Here is a 22,271-nt window from a genome sequence, read left to right as displayed (position 1 = left end):
TTTGGATGTCCATCTTATAGAGAATGACAGTAGACTTTTATCACATTGGGGTTGGTAGTTCACTAAGGGATACAGGCTTATAACAACTCTGAGCACGTGCATTAGACCAAGGTTCAGTAATCCATTCATCCATCCAACCATTCATTCAACAGATAGCTAGTGAGCCCCTACTCTCTGTGAGGTCCAGTGCTAGGGACTCAGTGGTTACAAAATGTGGTGGCAGCTTGTGCGATCATGGGAAAAGTACTCCAACTCTCTGGGCCTCAGTCATTCTAGCTGTGAAAGGGGGTGGTACTTAACTTGCAGATGTGATGAAAGCAGACGGTATCATACATGGAAAAGTCTTAGCATAGAGCCTTTCTCCCTTGGGATGGTGAAGGGCTCAGGGCAGAGACAGAGGAGGCAGCTTTGGTCTTGGGAGGAGGGCAGTTTATTCTTTCTGTTGGGATCATGGAATGACCTGTGTCCTTTGAAATGAGGGTTTCCAATCTCAGGGTCACCCACATTCTGAGAATGACCGCAAGCCCCTTGTTTCGATGGGAGTCAATGGTTCAGTGTTTGCAAGTGATCGCTATATTTTTTCATTTAGGTATCTGAGTGGATCCAGAGTCATCTCTGCATTATCGTGCCTCCCACCCACCTTTCCTTGAGGGGGTCAGAAGGCACAGGGCGACATCTAGGATCCTGAAAATTACCTGGTCTCTCAGGCAGGACCATCTCCTTGGCAGCCCACAGTGAGCCTGAAATTGACAAATCCTCAGTACCCAAGCCAAGAACTTCACTATACATGCAAAAAAAAAACCAGAAAAAAAAAAAAAACCCCAAAAAACTAATTCACTAACAGTTAAAAAATCAGACTTCACGTAAGAAGCTGGAAAAGGTATGAATACTTGCCAACACGCCAGGCCTGCATTCCCGCAGGGCAATGCTTGGCTGGAATTCCACAGAGGGGGCCTATGCTCTCTGGTTTGCCAAGGTCCCCACCACTCCCAGTTGTTATCCCTGACACTGAGGGCAAAGGTCAACCGCCATGTCTTATCATCCTTGGGCAGCTGTTTTTCTTACAGTTGCTTCATTCACCCACATTAGAAGGCAGTGCAGAGTAGGGGTTCCCAAACTTGGGCATGCATCAAATTCACCTAGAGGGCTGGTTAAATCACTGATTGCTGAGCCTTCCCCTCAGTTGCTGATTCAGTAAGTCCGGGTAGGGCTTGAGAATCTGCACTGCTAACAGGTTCCTACTTTAAAGTGGAGCAGGGTTAAGAGCCACACTGCTTGGGTTCAAGCAGCTCTGCCCCTCATCCTTGCTCATGTGCCCTTGAACTAGTGCCTTCCGCCCTGTGCTTCAGTTTTCCCACCTGTAAAACAGGGATCACACTGACCAACCTGAGAGAACCCTGAGGACCTGAGCAGGCCTGACAGTCAACCAGGGTCTCAGTAACGTGGCTATCACCACCTGCCATGCCTCCGTTGGTGTTTGTGATCTCAGACTTGCTTTGGCAATCAGTGCAGAACTTTTAATTTGCTGTCAACATTTTTGAGGTAGAGTTTCTTCACATTTGGGGTGTGCCCAGGGAAGTGTGTCTTGCATGAGAACAGTGTGTGTCATGGTGGACTACAGGATTTAACACAGCTGTCCTGAAGGACTCCCTGGGGGAGAGGAGGTTGGAGAAGAAGAAAAAGAGACCACCATCCCCTATCCCAAGGCAGGGCAACCTGAGGTGGGCCAGACCCTTGAGAAGGATCCAGAACCATGTGTGTGTGTGGGGGGGGGGGCCCACACACAGAGAGTGCTGGACGGTGCGTTCTCCTATCCCCGCCTGGCAGTGGAAGATGCATGTCACCGATGACCAGAGGAAATAAACAACATCTGGGCTTCCATCTGCCTGCTCAGATCGCCACATATGGGAGGCAGTCTTTGCCACTGGAGGCTGGCTCAGAGGACCTCCAGGCACATTCCTGCCTTGGGAGCAGATTTCACCATCCCCAGCAAGGCATGGGCCCTAGTGATGACTCCTGATTGGAGAGATCGGGGTGGGGGGGGCGGGCGGCGGGGGGAGCGGTGTGTGGGGACACTGTCTCAGCTTCCAGCATGACAAACGCCTATTTTCTGGCTGTGTGATCTTAGGCAAGTGGCTTCACTATTCTGAACCCGAGTCTCCTCTTTTGCAAAATGTGGACAATAGTAGCAACCACCTCCCAGCACTTGTGAGCTCATCCATGCCGAGTACTTAGCACAGCTCATGGCAGATAAATGAGCACTGTTTTAGTACTTGATTGATGGGAGGTACATGGGAAGCACCCCAAGGGGCTCCCTTGAGAGCTGGGGGTTCAGCTTGGCTCATTCTCTTTCAAATTTCCACAATCTTGCACACTGCAGGTGCCTGCTATTTCTTAAATGAATGAATGAATGATGGCTTAATAAAAGTTCTCAAAAGCTGTTTTCAGGGAGGCTGCAGTCTAGTTGGGGGAACTTGGTTCATACATTGCCAAGAAAGCTGATGATGTCTGCCCAGCAGAGCTCAGAGCTAAATGAAGGACCCAGGCAGCCAGGAGCTGGATTCAGACTTCAGTTCATCAGGGATGGTTTTCTGGAGAGGCAGATGTGGGAACTGGAGCAGGACTGGTTTGCGTCAGAAGAAAGGTTTCCTAAGAAAGGTGAGTTTATGACAGTATAGGAAATCCCCTACATTTGAACCTTCAGGCTACGAACTTTCAAAGATGCCAGTGTGTCCAGAGAAAGGATAAAGAGAGACAAGGGGAAGAAGAAGTAACTGAAGAGCTGAAAAGGCTCACAATGTAGAAGATGGCAAGGGGATGTTCTTTATTTGAAAAGGCTGTTCATTTTTGAGAAACAGGACCTGAATGTAGAAAGGGTCCATGAAGTTTGCAGCAGCCATTCAGAATGCAATGCAGTGCTACTGTGTCATCTATGACGAGAGAAAAAGCTACTATCCAGATGTCACTGGATCAGTTTTTCAAGAGGGGCAAGAGGATTGAATCCAGCAATGAACCAGAGCCTGTGCCATCAATGTCAGGCGTGAGGGAAACTGCAGCTTGCCCCCATCTCCTATGGCCGATGACCCTTCAGCTCCACCATCTCCCAGCTCCTCTCCCTACTCCAGTCAGTGACTCTTCTGCCTCTTCACGTGCTGCCAGCGCCTGTGTGCCAGATGTAGTACTGTACTCCCGTGCTTTTCAAGGTACTGCACTGGACGATTAAAAATGGGTTTGTGTGTGTGTGAGTTTGCTTTTCTGTATTATGTGTGTGAAAATGGTAATAAACCTATTATAGTACAGTACTATATAGCCAATTATGTTAGTTGGGTACCTCGGCTAACTTTGTTGGAATTACAAACAAATTGGACTTAAGAATGCACTCTGGGAACAGAACTCGTCTGTATGTAGGGGACTCACTGGGTATAAGTTGCTGGCAGGGAGGGAGCTTGGGCAAGAGGCAGAGAGCAAATCCTTGCTACAGTGTCAGCACACGACACCAAGGGTTTAACGGGTAGAACCCTCAGAATATAGTAATAATAGGCACACATCCAAAATGGAAACTTTAAATACTTTTCCTCCCTCTGCCCACCCCAAACTGCCCCTCCTGTCCATCTGGGTCAATGGCTACCCCACTCGTGGTCAAACATCTTGGAGTCACCCTGCCCCTTCTCCTTGTGTCCTATCCCATATAGAATCTATGAGAAATCAGTCTACGCCAACACCAATTCCCCTCCCTCCCAATCGCCACTTGCCCTGCTCCAGCCATGCTGGGCTCATCCTTGCTGTCCCTCAGACATGCCAAGACCACTCCCAACTCAGGGCCTTTGCACTCGCTTGCCCTTCCCTCTGCCTGGAGTGCCCTCCCCACATTCACCCACAGGGCTCACCCCCTTGGGATCTCAACTGGCACGTCCTTCCCCATGAGACCTCCCTAACCACCTGGCCTGAAGTCACACCCATCGCACATCCCTGTCTCAGCCTGCTTTGTTCTTCTTTGGCACTTATCTCCATCTGATATGTGACAGGTTGGTTTGAGTTTTTGTTATCTCTTTCCCACCACTGAAAGGTAAGCTCCAGGAAGGTAAGGATAAACCACAGTGCCCTGCACAGACTCTTCAGCACCTTGCTTTGCTCACTTAAAGTATCCTGGCGAATGCTGTACATCACTGCCTCGTCCTCTTTTATAGCTGCTACCCCCTCCAGGTAGAGACGCTGCAAGGTTCATTTAGGTACAATGATTGTATCCACTTCAGAAAAGAGGAAACTGAGGTCCAGGGCAATGCTGCCACTTGCTCAAGGTCACTTACTAAGAGGTAAGTGCCTTACTAAGAGGTATTTGGCTGGATAGTCTGACCCGGGCAGTGTGGCTGCAGAACCTGAAGGTTTCACCTCAAGGCCACACTGCCTTCCCATTGCCAGTATATCCCAATGCCTCCTTTAATCCTCCACACAGAGTAAGAGGTCCCCTTGCTAAGGCCTTGCTAGGTTTCCTATGCTGTGCTAAGGTTAGTCTCCTTCAATGTTCATTTGACCTTGACAGAGATAGGAAATTAGCCAGACAGTGGCAGTATAGGTTGTCCCAGGACTGACCCCGCCCTTCTGCATCTTATTCAATCCCATGCTCTTCTCCCCTCATCTCCATGACATGGAGCAGATCAGTACTTATGTGTTCAATCAGAGTTTGAACTGTTTCCCCGTCCTTCAGGTCCCCTCCAGGCTCTCTCTGAGTGATTCTTTTGCCACCACCTGGACTTGGGGAAGTGGGGAAGTACCCTGGCCCAGCTCCTGCTTGAATCCTTCTCAGACATTGGTTTCCACCTGCTGGAGAGGTAGGGAGATGGAAGCTGGTAGTGGAACCAGGGCTCATACCCACATCTGCTGTTTCCCAGCCAGTGGTGATCCTTAGAATCAAATCCATCAGAATTCCCTGGGGCTGTATGCATTTTCCTGTGAGACCCTGTATCTCCAATTAGTCTTTTAAAAATAACTGCTTATTTTACTGCATGTGTGCTCAGTTGCTCAGTCATGTCCAAGTCTTTGTGACCCCCTTTGGACTGTAGCCCACCAGGCTCCTCTGTCCATGGAATTCTCCAGACAGGAATGCTGGAGTGGGTTGCCATTTCCTTCTCCGAGGGATCTTTCTGACCCAGGGATTGAACTGACACCTCTTGTGTCTCCTGCATTGCAGGTGGATTCTTTCCTACTGAGCTACCTGGGAAGCGGTTATTTCATCAGTTACTACCAAATAGCCTATCTCTTTGAAGATATTTATGATGCTTATTGAAAATTAAAAAAAAAATAGAATCACCTGGAGCTGCTTATTTAAAACAGAGGCACTTCCACTCCTCAATGTGTGCTGTTGGCTTAACACTTTACGGCGGTCTACCTGGTGTCATATGTGTATGAACTCATGTGATTTTTAAAAAAACTACTCTATGAGGTCAGCCAGGGCTTCCCAAACTAATGAGCATACAAAGTGTCCAGGGGTCTTGGGTTCAGATGTAGATGTTGATGCTAAAGGTCTGAGGTGAGGCCTGAGAGTCTGCTTTTCGACAAAGCTCCCCAGGGATGCTGATGGTGCTGGCCTCCATATCTCATTTTAAGAAGCAAGAAGGCAGGTGCTGTTATCACTTCTTATTTTATGGGAAAGGAAAAGTGAAAGTGTCAGTCGCTCAAGTCATCTCAGACTCTTTGAGACCCCATGGACTGTAGTCCATCAAGGTTCCTCAGTCCATGGAATTCTCCAGGCAAGAATGCTGGAGTGGGTACCCATTCCCTTCCCCAGGGAATATTCCTGACCCAGGGATCAAACCCAGTTCTCCCACAATGCAGGTAGATTCCTTACCAACTGAGCCACTAGGGAAGCCGAGAAACCTGCCTTTAGATCCCAGTTCTAAACTTCATTCCTTGGGCCTGTTATTGGACCTCGGTTTGCTCACTGTAAGCTAGGGGCAATCATCTACTCACTGGAAAGCCTGTTCCTTCCACAAATATGTATCAAGGACCTACTATGAGCCAAGAAGTGTTGTAGACACTGGGGATCCATCAGAGGACAAGACAGCCCTTCTCCTCATGGAGTCTGCATTCTAAAGGAAAGAGAGAGGTCATCTGAGATAGTGACAGTAAGTGAATGAAAGGAAACAAAGTGAGCAGAGGACAGAAGGGTCCGGCCACAAGACAGGACTCATTGAGACCTACAAGGAACGTATTCCTGGCAGAGGAACCAACAGGTACAAAGGTCCAGGGGCTTAGCATGGAAGAAGGCAGTGAGGCCAGAAGACAGAGATTGGTCAGAAAGGCAGATCAGCCCAGAGCAAGGTGCTGGGCTCAGAAAAGGCTAGTTCTGGGCTTTCCTGGAAGCAAGATGGGAAGACCCTGCGTGGTGCAGGCCAACTAGCATCTGCATCTCAAGAGGTCCCTTTGGGGCTGAGCAGAATGGATGGGAAGAGGCAGCAATGGGAACTGGGAGCCCGAGTTGGAGGCCTGTGGTCATCTGGGGGGTTCTGGACCAGGCTATTGGCTGTGAGCAGCAGACGGACAAGTCTTGCTCAAGGGTAATTATGAGAATTAAAAGGTAAGCAGTCTAGTTCATGGTGCAGCAGGTAGCTGGTGTGAGCTGCTATCAGTTCCCCGTCCTCATCCTCTAAAGAGACCTGATCTGAGAATCCCATGACGGTATCTAGCCCGCAGCCTCTTCCAGAAGTGCCTGAATCCCTTCTGCTCCTCCACATCATTGGCTCGGGTTGTGCTTCCATGACCTGCAGTGGCCTCTTGACGTTCGCAGGCCACTGGGACAAGGTCTCACTCACATCTTGCTGTTCAGTTGCTCCCTACACCTGCTGCACACCCGCCACCTCCAAGCTGGGCTGAAACCTGAGGCCCTGTCTGGATGGCTCCCCAGGTCATTCTTGAAGGTGAGAAAAACAGAACAGGCATCTGCCCGCCCAGGCCCCCAGACCAACTGCCCAGCTCAGGAAGTAGGAGATGAGGGGAGGCAGCGTGGGGCAGGCAGGAGTCCAGGTCATATACATCTGAGTTTGAATCCCAGCTCTGCAACCTTGACCCTGGGGGGGGGCGGTGGGGGTCCCTCTCACTTCTCTGAGCCTCACATCTCAGCTGCAAAATGAAAATGATGCTATTAAAGGGTTGTCTGGAGGATGAAGGGAGGCAATAACCTACAGAGCACCTGGCTGTGAGGTGAGCAGAAGTAACGCAGCTTAGATTAGGAGTAGGCCTTCCTACTTGGTAAGATTATCAGGCCACCTGGATACAACCAATTAGCTTTCGCTTAACACTGACCGCTGTTTGCCAATTAGGACCAATTAGCTTTCACTTAATACTGACTGCTGTTTGCCAATTAGGAAATTAGGAATGGGGCGGCAACCCCCAGGAAAGTCCCGCCCACACGAAAGTTTTGACCAATGAAATTGCTTTGCAAACTTGTAACCAATCCGCTTAAACCAACTACCAACTGCTGTGTGCTCACCCTATAAGTTTGTGTAACAGCTTGGGCTCGGGGCTCTCTGACCTGCACCACTGCGTTGGATGCGGCAGAGGGCCCTGGCTCGAGTCAGTAATAAACTTCCCCTTTTTGCCAGTTGCATTGTCTTGGAGGCCTTCTCTTTTCCCGCTCGGGGATACGGACATGGGACATAACACTGGCGGCATGCCTAGTTCATATGCCAAGGACTCACCAAATGGGAGTCAACTTTATCCTCATTGCTGTCCTGGGTTCAGCTCAGCAATTCCTGGCATGGTGAATAAGAGCTCTGGCTTCAGAGTCCCAGCTTGGCTTCCAACCCAGATGGACGGGGGCTATGGAAACCTGGGCATATGGCCTCACCTATCTGGATCCTACTTCTATAAAACAGGTCCTATCTCCTGAGGTTATGGGTAATTAATGCACACAGATCACCTGGCACATAGTAGGTGCTCAAAAATGGTATGATGCCAGCAGGGAGGAGCTGAACAGAAGCAGGTGACAGAGGCACAGTATGCGTGGGGCTTTGTCTTGGAAACCTCTCGTGGTCCTAGGGTACTGTCTCTACCATACCAAAACCCAGTCAATTGGAGGGACCCAGGCTTGTAGGACCTGGAAATTCTACACCCACTGTTAGCTGGTCTGTTTTCTCATCTGCAAAATGGGGATTGTAATCCTTCTTATCCAGTTAAAGGCAGGATCAATGGCTAGAACCAAGACAAACAGCCACAGCCAGAGACGCTGATCTCTATGAGCTCCTATAGACCCTCTGAAGGACCAGGTCTGCAGAGGGGCAGAGCCAGGCCGATGCCTGCTGAATATCTACAGCGTGCAGGACCCTGTGCCAGCAGGTCCTTCTGTTAAATCACTGCAAACCCATCACAGTCTTGCAAAGCTGGGCTGTAAACTCATTTTCAAGTATTGAAAACTAAGGTTCAGAAAGCTAAAGTTGTTGATCCAAATACTCACAGCAAAGAGTCAAGTGGGATGCAAACCATTGCCCTAACTCCTAACTGCTGGGAGCTCCACCTTCCTGATGGCCTGTCAGCCCCTTCCCGCTGCCTCAAGCCTGGGGACTCTCCAAAGGCAGAAAAGTGCCATTGAAGGTCACACATCCCAGAGCCCAAGACCCACAGAGAGCAGACGGAGCTGTGTGGTGCAGAGTCAGACAGGAGGAGGACAGAAGAGGCTGCAGGAATGACCCAGTGGCCCTAAGCCTGAAACCACCTGTGCTGCAGATGGAGACCTTTGCAGCATGCCCAGACCTTCAATCTTCAAGTCTGCATTCCTCACAAATGTCCTGAGTGCCAGTTTCTTTCCTTTTCCTTTAACATGGAGGGGACTGGAGGGAGGGTTATTGATGCAAGAGAATAAGATGGTCTACGAATTGAAACCATTCAGAGAAAGCAGCCCTCGCAGAATGTCAGCCATTGGTGGGGATGCTCCGCTCATGGGGAAAACATCAAGCCAACTCCCCCTGACCTGGGGCTAGTGTATCCAGCTGACACCTCTCCTATCCACTCTGTTGGGCCTGCCACCTTCATCAGTCTGGGGCCCTCAAGGACAGAGTCTGACTGACAGCAAGGGTTTAATAGACGTGTGCCGGCTGAAATGCAGTGACCCAGGGACAACCAGGAATGCAGGTGGACAGAGAAGAGTCACCTGCATTTGAGAGTTCCAGGAGTATCCTCAGGGAAGGCCCTAGGGCCACTGCATCAGGACTGAAAACACTTTCAAGGAAGAATCACTCATGGGAAGGGTGATCTGCTCAAAAGACAGAGAATTGGGAACTCACATCCTTCTCATAAGACCTTCTTATGAGGATATTTTGTAAGATCAAATAGCTCAGACCATAAGGTAGAAAAACTCCACTCCTACCAAAAAACCTTCAAACCTTTTCTTGAACAGTATTATAAGTAACAATGTCTATTCTCCAAAGGACATACAAAGTTAGCAGCTGGGATAACAGATTAAAGAAAGATATCTTCCATGTCAAAACCAACAGGAGATTAATATGTAGGTGATACAAAGAAGTCTTATAAACTGATGGCTTCCCAGATGGCGCACTGGTAAAGAATTTGTTTTGCCAATGCAGGAGATGCAGAAGACATGGGTTCGATCCCTAGGTCAGGCAGATCCCCTGGAGTAGGAAATGGCAACTCACTTCAGTATTCTTGCCTGGAAAATTCCATGGACAGATGAGTCTGGTGGGGTACAGTCTATGGGGTCACAGAGTCAGACATGACTGACTGACTGAGCACACACATGCCTATAAACTGATGAGAAAAATTCAGGAAACCCAGTAAAAAAGTGGGCAAATAAAAACCACAACAACATTTTTTATAAAGAAATTAACAACCTAAAAAGTAAAATTAAAAGATTTAAAATAAAACATAATTTAAATTAATAAAAATTTAAAATAAAAAGACATTTTAAAACTAAAGATAAAAACAAAAAGCTTAGAAAAATAAAATGTAAGAATAAAATAAAAATACACTTGTAAATTTAAATAAATTGCATTAACCCCTTCCAAGAAAATTTGAGGGCAATTTCATTTGACAGTAACAACCATTTAGAATGCATCAGACTGATTCTGCAAAAATGTTCATCATATGAAATTCTTACCACGTTTGTTCATCTGAGTTTGATATTTCTTGGGAGAAAGATTAACATTTGATACAACCCTAATAAAATCATTTTTTTGACAAGCTGAACAAATCCACAAAAGACACTTAAAAGAAGTTCATATAAAGCATTTATTTGTAAGTGCCTAAATTTACTAATCTAAGGAGACATGATAAGCAAATTAGATATCATGCAAATAACACAGTTTATTAGCTTTTTACCCACAAGATGATGGCCAGAACAAAGACAGTAAATTATAAAGTGCTAAGGCACTATATATAAAACAGATAACCAACAAAGATCTACGGGATAGCACAGGGACCTATACTTAGTACTTTATAATGGCCCATAAGGAAAAAGAATCTGGGAAAAAAAAAATATATATATATATATATATGTATATATATATATAGCTGAATCACTTTGCCTTACACCTGAAACTAACACCACATTGTAAATCAACTATACTTCAATAAAAATAAACTAATAAAATACATTAAAATTAATAAAAATAAGATGCTTAAATAAAACAAAAATGAAAATTTTAAAATAAGTGAAGCAAATGTTAAGAGCAAAATTAAACATCAACAGTTTGTAACCATTTAAAATGGAGAAGGAAATGGCACCCACTCCAGCGTTCTTGCCTGGAGAATCCCATGGACAGAGGAGCCTGGTGGGCTAATGTTCATGGAAGCACAAACAGTCGGACACGACTTGAGCGACTAAGCACAACCATTTAAAAAATAAGGAAAAAATAAGATAATACAAAATAAGAACATTATCAGCTCAATTGAAGCTGATAATGTGCTATGAATTAAGTCTGCTGGACTCACATGTCTGCCAGAAGCAGGCAAGAGGGGAGGAGGAAGGAAAAGTATGTCTGAAAGGCAGCATCTGACTGCATTTTTCCAGCTGCTGTGGGCAGAGGGCAGGATGTCAGGCCTCATCATGGCCTCATCACATCATTTATATATTTATAATGTGCGAGCAACACCCACACACTTCTATCTTCACTGCTATTCTCTGAGGTCCCCTTTCATAGGGGAGTGAACAGAGGCTCAGAGAAGGTGAATCACTGTACTATAGGTCACTTAGGACCTCCCTATCCTCTGAATCTGGGCTTCCCCACATAACTTTCTTTTGAAGAGTTAGATCTGCCAAGGACTTTGAAACCCAGGCAGGGGCATGTCTGACGTTAGGGTGGAATGTCCTGGACACTAGAGTGAGCCAACTTTTCTATGATGCATGACTGGTATCACCATTTATTAGCACCTACTGCCTCCCAGGTGGGTTACATGCACAACTGTGATCTCCAAGACAATGCTGTGATGTAGATGCTACTATCGTCACCATGGTACTGAGAGACAACACCGGGATTCAGCAGTGAAATATCTTCACACGAACATGGCAGTAGCTGAGCTGGGAGCTGAGCCCAGGCCTGTCAGAGCCCAAATCCCGTACTCCCTGCCCGGCACTGGACACTCTTCACGGTCACCAGCTGAGCACGCTCTATGTGCTGTGGGTGACTTTTGTGCCCCATCTTGCAAATGAGCCACCAGCGGCCCAGAGGGGAGAGGTGACCTGCCCAACATCACTCAGCTGGTGAGCAGCAGAGCCCGTGGCCTTCGTGCCAGTCGGTCGACCTCCCACTGCTCATCTGGGACGTGCTGAAGATAGCCATGCCTGCCTGCCAACAGCAGAGCAGGCTGCAGAAGAGCAGTTGTGACATTCCTTTCTGGGTGTCCCCACCCTGCGGATGTGGGCACCGCAGTCGGTCTGCAGGGAAAGTGGAGGCTTCTGGCGAAAGGGAGTGGTTTCCCTACGCTGTCTGGGTCCCCCAGGCTTGGGCATGCCTTTCTTCTGAGCTAGTGAAACAGAACCCCCCCAACCCACAATGACCCAGAGAGGCCCCCACCAAGGGCCACAGACCAGGGGCCCCGTGAATCACACAACATTGTAAGAAATCATCCCAGGGCAGGTGGGGGTGGCCTGGCCTGAGGCAGCAGGGCCCAACATGAGTGAGCTTCACCCGTGCAATGGGAACCAGACCGAGCACTGTGGAACCCTGGAGGAACCCCCAGGGTGGGGCCGAGAGTGTGTGTGTCCTGGGTGGTGCTGACGGCTGCACGGAGGGGAGACAAAGGGGCTCCGGAGACCTGGAGTGGGGGCACATTCCAACCTCTCCCCATCCTGCTGAGTGACCCTGGCAAGTTGATAGCCCTCTTTATGCTTGGAAGGCCAACAGGATCCAACCACATTGTGGGCTGTTATCTGGGTGTACTGCGAGAAGGCCAGGCTGGGTGGCTATGGACCCAACCTTTGCAATCAACCATCTGGGTTTAAATCCTGGCTTTGCCAAACTTACTTGCCAAGCTAGTAGACTGGAACATATGAAATCACTAATATTTGGCTTTTTTCAGCCTATAAAAATGGCAGTTTCACATTCTTTAACTAATGCTCCTTTCTCTCTTAATTCAGTCTCCTCGTCTGTGAAATGTGGACAATAACATCCCTTTCCAGGTTGCTGCAAGGACTAAATAAGGCTGGGAGGCAACTGAGCTCGGTAATTGGAGTCTGGGCTCTGGGACTAGGAAGGATTTGAATTTGGCTGTGTGACCTAGGGAAAGTCACTCAACCCCTCTGTGCCTCAGTTTTCTCATACGTAAAATGGGGACAATAATAGTACCCACATCACAGGTTTATTAGGAGAATTTAGTCAGTTTATACGCATAGTGCCTGACATAGGTAAATAAAACAATACAGGTAACATCTGGCATAGAGGAAATAACCGTAAAACAAAATAAAAAAGAGACTTTCTAAAAGCTTTGATGCAGTGAAAATCAAGTGCCTTTAAAGAAACAAATAAATGTTTTTAGGAACATACATGTGTGTGGACATACACATGAGGGGACATCCCTGGTGGCCCAGCGGTAAAGAATCGACCTATAATGCAGGAGACATAAGAGATGCGGGTTCCATCCCTGGGTTAGGAAGATCCCCTGGAGGAGGGCATGGCAACCTAATCCAGTATTCTTGTCTGGAGAAGCCCACGGACAGAGGAGCCTGGTGGGCTACAGTCCATGGGGTCCCAAAGAGTCAGACATGATTGAAACGACTGAGCACACACACTTAACCCATTCCTTCTGGCCTGTTGAGGTGTGTGTCCCCATGAGAACCCTTTGACACACACATAATGTGTGTGTCCCTGGGTGTCCACAGAACCTGGGGCTGTTCTATGTCCTAACAGTGTCCACAGTCTGGGCTCTGACAGAAGGACTGGCTTCAAGGACATGGCAGTTCTGCGTGGGTCCCAGGCCTCCACCAGGTGCCTCTCATGGAACCACACAGCCAGGCCACAGACCCTGTATGGCACTCAGGTACCCCTGGAGGCCCTTACGAGGCTCTTGGCCTCTGGTTACTAAGAAACCTCTGCAGAGCTGTGCGAGCCCTCTTGGTTGCACCCTCTCATCTAACATCTCTTCTGGGCCTGAGAGAAAGACAAAGAAGATGGAGCATTCCCAAGTGACACGAGAAAATGAGGCTCTGAGAGGCTCCAAACCAGATTGTAGGCTCTGGAGCAAGCTGCCTTCTTCTGCCTATCCAAGGCCACCCTCGCTGCCCCTGCCCCCTTTCCTGCATCCTCAGCTCCACCCCGACTGGGTGATCTTGGGTGAGGCACTTCCTCTGTTGAAGCTCCATCTTTTTTTTTTTACACAAACATGAGTCTCCAAGGTCTCAACTGGCCTTTTCAGCCCTAGCATTCCATCATTCGATAACCTTTCTCCAGAGCTCCAGAGAGAAACTGGAAGTTGAACTGTTCTACAAACTGTGAAGAGCTATATGAATGAGCAGGTGGGTACCGGCAGGATTAGATGGACTTTCTGGAGCACTCTATAGTAGGCGGGATCTGCTCTCATGGTTATGGAATCAGGAACATTGGCTATGTGACCTTGGATGAGTCGGTTTCCCTCTCTGAGCCAGACTGCTTCTTCTATAAAGGAAGAAGGGTAACCATATCCACCCGGCGGGGCTGGGGGAGGGTCCATGTGAAAGGAACATACAATGTCCGCCACTTGCCAGCTGCTTGGGGATGTCTGATGCAGGAGAACATTTAGACCCCGATGGATCATTCCATTTCCTGGGGCTAAAGTCCACTTTGAGAAAAGAAAACATCTTGGGAAGGACATGGCCATCAGATTGAGGGCCATCAGAAACAAGCGTGAGGACAAATGTGTCGAGGGTGATTGCTATTTTAAAGGCAATTTAGCCTCCTGTTTGGAGCTCCAGAGCCAGACTTCTGGGGTTCACATGCCAATGGCTGTGTGACCCATGGGGCCTTTAACTCCCTATCTACAATCCCAGGATTCCCTGGAACCCTCCTCTCGGAATTGTCGGGAGGACTGCACTGGGCTCAGCTGATACAGTGGCCTCCACACTTTTTGGACAATAGTAAAAATTACATTTTTACTTCAGTACATGTGCAGTACACAGAGTACACACTCACACATACCCACATCCATGTGCACACACATCTACATATGGGTACACACATGCACCCACACATTCACATATATATGTAAGCAAAAACCCATTTCTCAAAATGATTACTTAACATCTGTAATGCATTCTGATATTTTCCACGAAGGGGGTTGGCAAACTATGGCCCATGGGCTAACTTTGAGCTATGGCTTCTTTACGTACGGCCTGTGAGCTAAGAACGGTTTCATATTTTTAAAGGTTTGTTTAAAAAAAAAACAAAAACAAAAACAGGAAGAGTATGTCCTACAAAGCCTAATATATTACCTATCTGGTCCTTTGCAAAAAAGTTTGCTGACTTCACTCTATTTTATTCTACTCTATACTGTTCTGTTTTATTCCATTCTACTCCATTTCAGCATTCTAAATGCTAGCTGCATTTACTAAATTTATTTCCCAGATCTGCTGAATGGTTGCAAACCTCAGTTTGAAAAGCTCTGAATCAGCGTGAGCTTCAGTTTTTTCACTAAATGGAAGGATGGAAAGATGGATGAAGAGACAGCGGACTAATAGATGGATGAGAGGAGGCAGGCGAACAAAGTGAAGAGGGTCCCCTTATCCTGTGACACCTCAGCTGAACAACGTCCCACCTCTGCGTCTCAGATTCCTCAGCTGAGACGAGGGCCACCACCGACCAGCCTCTCTGGGCTATACTGAGAAGCAGCAGGATCCTGTCTGTGCCATTTTTTTTCAGGTTGGATTCATTCCTGACACCTCTAGGAAATGCTGAGCTCTTTGACAGCAGGGACTGGAGTAGGAAACTGCAACCTACTCCAGTATTCTTGACTGGAAAATCCCATGGACAGAGGAGCCTGGCTGGCTACAGTCCATGGGGTCGCAAAGAGCCAGACACGACTGAGGGACTGAGCGCTGACAGCAGGGACAACGGGGCACGCCTCCGCTGTCCTTGTCAACACCGCATTCAGGGCCTGATCCCCAGCAGGGGCTCAGTAAACATTTCTTCGTGACAATGGTGACAGGCAAATGGCATCCGAGGCCCTCCATGACAGGATGCTGGGACTGTCTGCAGTCAGACCTCCACCCCGTCTGCCACACAGCCCCTTCGGCCCTTCCCACCGGCCAGACCTCCGCTCCACCTGCGAGAGTCCCCAGCGCTTATGCTACTGCTGCTTCCGCCTGACAAATTCCCAAGACGCAGCTCTCGGATGGGGCTCCTCTCAGATGCCTCCTCACTGCCACAAGCTTCTCTCTGAAGATACTACCCTGGACATGCATGTGTCCCAGATGCAACAGATCAACTACTGTGGGAAAGGACGCCAGTAGCCCCCTCACCAAACAGTGGCCATGGTAGGTGCAGCCACGCTCGACCTCCTCACTGAGCAACTGGGGATAGGGGAGGGATTGGAAGTCTTCATTTTCTTTATTTTCTCTCTCTGTGTGTGTCTTTTAGAACTGAGAAACATCTTAAGGATCTCCTAAACCAGCTCCTCTTCAGATGGGGAAAGTAAGCCTCTGAGAAGGGAAGACCAACAGAACTCAGGAGACATCTTCTCAGAATCATGTCAGACTGACTGGGATTTGAGCCTGTTTTACTACCAACCCTCCTCCTTGTATTGGGGGTGGAGGTCCGACTGCAGACAGGGCCAGCATCCAGTCATGGAGGGCCTCAGATGCCAAACTCCAATACTTTGGCCACCTGATGCAAAGAACTGACTCATTTGAAAAGACCCTGATGCTGGGAAAGATTGAAAGCAGGAGGAGAAGGGGATGACAGAGGATGAGATGGTTGGATGGCATCACCGACTCAATGGACATGAGTTTGAGTAAACTCCAAGAGCTGGTGATGGACAGGGAGGTCTGGCATGCTGAGTCCATGGGGTCGCAAAGAGTCGGACATGACTGAGCGACTGAACTGAACTCCTTCTTGTAGCCCTTGGCAAGTCTCTGATGGGATTCACTTCCTTTTCTATGCACAGACTTCAGAGCCTCCAAAACTCTGGGTCCACCTCCCAACTCAGCTGTAGGGAGATCCTGGGCAGGTCTCTGCCTCTTTCGGAGCCTCCTTGTCTAGGAAATAGGAGTAATTCAGGCAGCGCCACAGTCAGACTTCATAGCCCACACGCAGAGTTCCTGGCACGTGCTAGCCCTAAGGGTCTCCTTTGCTGGCTGGGCAGCGGTAGGCTTATCTCTACCCAGGGGAGAGGGAGGTGAGATACACCTTGCTCTGTGCTCAGTCATGGCCCTGACCTGGAGACTAGAAACCCAGGTCCTCCTCTATCACGGCCTCTGCCCTGGGCACCTGCTTCTCTGTCTTTGGGCAGGGAACAGTGCTGCCTGTCTGGACATCCACACAGGGGTTCTCAGTTTGGAGAATTATTATATTCAGTCCACCTAACAGGCCTCTGGAGTGGGCGCTGCCATAGTCCTTGTACAGATAATTTTCTTTATTTGTAAAGAAATGTCTATTTCTAGAGGCTCAGAGAGGGGAGAAGGGCAGAGGTGAGATTCAATCCTCATGAGACTCCCTCCCCCCAGCCCAGGGAGCATCCACTCTGTTGTAAAATGAGGGGGAAGTGGTTGAGTCCTTATGAAGCACCTACTGTGTGCCTTTGGACACCTTTCTCTATGACTGTGGTGAATTGTCCCAAACGCCAGAGGTAGGCACAACCATTCCCATTTCACAGATGTGGAACCGTGAATTGGAGAAGGTATGTGGACTGCCCCAAATCACACATCAAGGGCAAGAGAGGGCCCTGAATTCCAGAGCTCCTCCCTCTGCCCTTTGCTGCCCCAGGTCCAGAAGGATCTAAAGGCACCATGTGAATGCGGGGGACACTTGCATCCACAAGGCCCCTCCCCGGCAGGCCGTGGACACTGAGGAAAGTCGGGCATAGCCTGTCTTCTCCTCATTGCCTAAATGAAGCTCCACATCAAGGCAGGGTTACAGACCAGGACCCCTCAGCCAGCCCGACTGTCCTATTGCCGGGACACCCCAGCATGTTTCGAGAGAAATGTCCCCATCTGGTTCTGATTCATTTATACTTAATTAATCAACATGTTGTTTTGTAAGAGTCACTTGAGATCTGAGAACCATTCTCAAGCCTTTTCTTTTCGTCTTTCTTGTCTTGGAAACAGAAAAATTAGGTTTCATCAAAAAACAGTGATGTTGGAGCTTGACGAAGCACGGGTCTGTGGGAGCCAGGCCCCGAGGGTGACAGCTCAGCCTGGGCGGCTGCTGGGCCCAGAGAACGTTCCTCTTGGCCTTGAAGAGCAGGTCAAACGCTGGAGGGGAGGTGGGAGAGGAGCAGGGAAGGGCATCCCTCCACACTAGCTACTCCTCGAGGGCAGGCCCCAGGTCCATTTACCTCGACACTCCCAGATTCCCCAACACAGAGCCTGGCGCGGGGTCTGCCCTGTAATGCTTATTGAATGAGCAAGGGAAAGAGAGAGAGGAAGGAAAGAAGAAAGGAAGGAATTAAAGAAGGAAGGTGGGGGTGGGAAGGAGGGGAGAAGAAAGGAGAGGAAAGGAGAAAAGAGGCATTGCTAATATCTAGGTGCCTTCAGGACACATTCTCCTGCCAAAGTTAGACCAGAATGTCAAAGCTGGGAAGACCCTCGGGGATCTTGTGTGGAAGTTTCCAAGCAGCTGTCTTGTGAAAAATGGTTGCTAATCTGTAAGTGGTTTGGGAAAGGTCCTATTCTCTGTCCTCCGCCTCTTTACCACGAATGCTCTGATAAGTCCCACCATCAAGAAATCTGCTAAAGCCAGCAAAGCTCAAAGTTATTTGGCCAAGACTCCTATGACCACCTTGCAGAATAGGTTACAGGAAGCTTTCTGCTACCGCCCTACCTCCACCCTAGTGCCAATGGGGAAACCAAGGCTGTGGGTAGGAGGTAGGTTGGGGGAATCCACTCACCCAAAAGGAGTGGGGGGTGGGGTGGGACTGAAATCCAAGGCTATCTCCATTGCACCTGACAGGTAAACGGAGTCACAAAGCCTCTCTCTGAAGATGCTGCCCTGGACGTGCATGTGTTCCAGATGCAACACATCAACAACCATGGGGAGGGGCGCCAGTAGCCCCCTCACCAAACAGTGGCCATGTAAGGTGCAGCCATGCCCGACCTCCTCACTGAGCAAGTGGGGGTGGAAGAGGGACTGGAAGTTTTCTTCTTCTTGATTCTGTGTGTCTGTGTGGCATGTGTTTTAGAACCGAGAAGCTCTTCTAAACCAGCTCCTCTTCAGAGGGGGAAATTGAGACTCTGAGAAGGGAAGGAAGACCAACAGAGTTCAGGAGACATCTTCTCAGCATCACGTCAGACTGGCTGGGATTCAAACCTGCTTTGCTACTAACCTGCTGGGCAACCTTTCTCTCTGAATCTCAGTATCCTCATGCGGAAAATAAGCATCCCCCCAACCCCACACCCCCCCCCCACCCTGGGCTGTTGTGAGTGACCAATGACATGACGGGCAGGAAAGGAGAATGACTACTGCATTTGGCTACTCACTTAACAGACACGCTAACTCACTGAGTCTTACCCACATCTGCCCTGTGAGTTGGATATGAAGATCATTATTCCTGTTTTAAAGAGGAGTTACTGAGGAGAGAGGTTTTTAATTTTTTTTTTTTTTTTTTGGTCTTTCTGAGAACTGAGAAAATCTTAAAGAGCTTTTAATCGACTCTCAGATAGGTAAACTGAGGTTCAAAGAGGCAAAGTGACGTCCCCAAGGTCACTCAGCTGGTAACTGAGGAAGCAGAGATTTGAAAAAGGTAGGCTGACTCCAGAGCCTATGAGCTTTACCATAAAAGGGCCGTTCACAGAGCATTGCCCCCATGAGGTCGCAGACTCCCCCCAGCTCACCTGAAGCCTACCCGCCTCTCCCTTCCCTGGACCCCTCTGTCTAGTCACGCCTGGACCTGGAGTCCTTCAGGCCTCAGTCTCTCTGTCCCACCCAAACCCACCCCTCCATTCTCCCACAACCACTTTCCGCCTCCTGTTTCACTCTAGGAGTGATTTTGTCTATTCAGGGTTTTTTACTAAAACGGATTAGAAGCCCCCAGAGAGTAGACTCTTGTTCTCTTTCCCATGTAGCCTTGCTCAAACCTAACACCAGAGCTGGAAAGAAAGAAGACACAGGGTCTTATTCATCTGCTGGTCAACTTAGCAAAGTTAATTAGCCTGTCTGAGCCTTGGCACCTGGCTCCAAGAATAGGATGATCCCTATGTCACGAGGATGTGGTGGGGACTCCCTCCGTGCGTGGAAAACCCTGGGCACAGAGGCTGGCATTTGGCCCTCAACTCTCAGGCTGCCAACTGGACAGAGGTCAAAGGGCTGCCGGCTCACGTGTGGGACTCGCTCACCCTCCTCAGCCCCACAGGCTCTGCCAACCCTGGCTCTGCAGGGACAACCTCAAACTCACCTCCAGGGACATTCTGACTCCCGCAGGGAGGGAACATGGTGAAGAGCCCCAGGGTGAGAGTGCAAGGGGCCCCTGGCTTTGTGCCCCAAGTACCTTTATAATCTGAACCTTGGTTCATCCTCTTAGTGGCCCTAGGAGGTCAAGACGGAAAAACCAAGGCTCTTGGAGGGTGTAGATGTCTTCCAGGTCATCCCAGAATAAATGTTGTCAAACCCGTCTCCCTGAGCCCACGCAGCTCAGGCCCTCACCCAGGGGGAACCTACCAAAAACTACTGCCTTCTGGAAAGTCACACAGAGATTCAGGGTCTATACTGGGGCTGAGACCGGGGCATCGGGACTCCCAACTCAGGGCTCTTTACCTCACCTCCTGGCTCAGTACGGATGCTCGGGATGATTTCTGAGCCACTAACTCTGTCCCCTAGTCCCTTCCACCCCTAGCCTGTGTCACCTGAGGCTTCTTGTCCCTGCAAAAGTCACTTTCCTTTCCCCCAGCAATACTATTATTAGAGGGAGTGGGCATAAGGAGCCAGCCCTGCCAGCTCTTTGCCTGGAGAACTTCTTGGTCCAGCTTGCCCCACAGTATACTGGGGCCTCAGTCTCCTCATCTGTAGAGTGGGGTTGGCAGCAGTCCGGAAGAGCTAACGGCTTGGGGCGCGGGGCACCAAGCAGATGCCCCCATGGCCACCCCTCGACTATCCTGCTGCACTGCCCGGCCATCCTGACGGCTGCCCCTCATACCTTGCTTCTTCCTTCGATTCAAGGGGAGCATGTCCACGGCGTGGGCGACAAACAGCAAGAGGCAGAGTGGCGCCCGCATCTGGGCAGCCTGGTCCAGGCGGGCGTGCGGGGCGCCCTGGAAGCACCGACGACCCAGCGGCTACCCTGCGGCGGCGGTGCGGCGGGGCGCAGGGGCCGATCCCGGCGCATCCGCGGGCGCGGGGTCAGTCCCGCCGCCAGGGACTCGCCGTCCGCCCAGGGCCCGGCCTCCAGGTCGAGTGAGGGCGTCGGCAGAGCCCGGACGCGGCGGGCTGGGAGGAGCTGGCGCTTCGGGGGCGGCGCGTTAACCCGCTAGGGGCTGGCGCGCGGTGGGGACAGAGGGGGTCGCCAGGCCAGGGGCCGAGAGGTCGGTCTGTCCGGCTGTGAGCGCTCTGGCGTCGTTCCTGCACTGCCCCGTGGCGAACACAGGTACGGTCCCCCACGCCACACACACAGGTACAGACGCTCAGACTCCAGGTGACTCTGTCCTGCTCTCAGCCTCTCCTTCCACCCCACTCTCTGCCTCCGATTTTCTTTTTCTTCTTTCTCCTAAGCCTCAAAGTGACCAGCACCTCATAAATTCACCAGGGAAGGGGCCCGGGGCCTGGACTGTGTTTCCTCCAACCTTATCTACAGGTTGGGAGCAGCTGGCCCAATTTTAACCCTTTCAGAGTCAAATTCCTCCTTCTTCCCAACAAAGGGTACATTTCTGCCTCCCACCACCCTGCCCACTGAAAACTGTAACAGTAATTAATAATACTGCTTGTCACTTTTGAGGCCTATGTGCTTGGTGTTGTTCTAAGCACTTTATACAGAATACAGTCTTCAAAACAACCCAGTGAGATTCTGTTCTGGTTAACTCCACTTTACCGGGGAGGAAAGGGAAGCTCAGAGAGGCTGAGTGACTTATCTAAGACCACACAGCAGGTCGCTGTTCTGTCTGGGTCCTTTTAGCTACTACTAGGGGAACTTACCCTTGACTGTCTGTTGCTGAACCATTGTTCTTCCTTTTACCTGTGTGGTAATTTGATTAAAAAAAAAAAAGTAAATGCCCGCATCTCTTTCTCCAGTCCCTTATGTTCATCCTTAGTGAGATCCCTGGTGCAATTAGGACATTTGAGGACATGTCAGGGGAAGAGAAACACAGAGAGTGAGGCCTCTCTGCCCTGGCTGGTCTTCTTCAATAGGGTTCCATGAAGACCAACAAACAACCTAGTAGGGATCTGGGTAGAATGTCAGAGCCGTCCCTCCCGGTGGCTCTATTCTACAGATGGGCCACTGAGGCCTCGGGATGAGTGGTGCCTAGGCCAGGAAGCCCAGAAAATCTAGGGCAGAGGTGGGATGGCCTCAAAGTGTCCCAGTGTGGTCCCCATCCACCAGAGCCTACCAAGTCCTCTTGTTCACACCTCTTTGATATCCGCCTTCTCCTCTACCCCTCCTTTCACCCCTTTAATCTCAAAGATCTCAACTCCTTGCAGTATTTCACAGATGTC

The 22,271-nt window shown here is 49.6% G+C and overlaps 1 protein-coding gene across 1 annotated transcript in view; it reads right to left on the bottom strand.

The window, feature by feature from the left end:
• The window catches only part of RSPO4 (R-spondin 4), a 33,775-nt gene extending 12,793 nt beyond the window's left edge, over window positions 1-20,982 (bottom strand). Inside the window, exon 1 of the mRNA XM_043479946.1 lies at window positions 20,761-20,982. Within this exon, the coding sequence (XP_043335881.1) occupies window positions 20,761-20,839 (79 nt within the window). The 5' untranslated portion in view covers window positions 20,840-20,982. The remainder of the gene's footprint in view (window positions 1-20,760) is intronic.
• Window positions 20,983-22,271: the final 1,289 nt, after the last annotated feature.

The sequence above is a fragment of the Cervus canadensis genome, chromosome 10 (assembly GCF_019320065.1).
Source record: "Cervus canadensis isolate Bull #8, Minnesota chromosome 10, ASM1932006v1, whole genome shotgun sequence".
In the NCBI taxonomy this organism is placed as follows: Eukaryota; Metazoa; Chordata; class Mammalia; order Artiodactyla; family Cervidae; genus Cervus; species Cervus canadensis.
The sequence above is the reverse complement of the archived record's forward strand: the minus strand, read 5'-3'. Positions and strand labels throughout refer to the sequence as shown.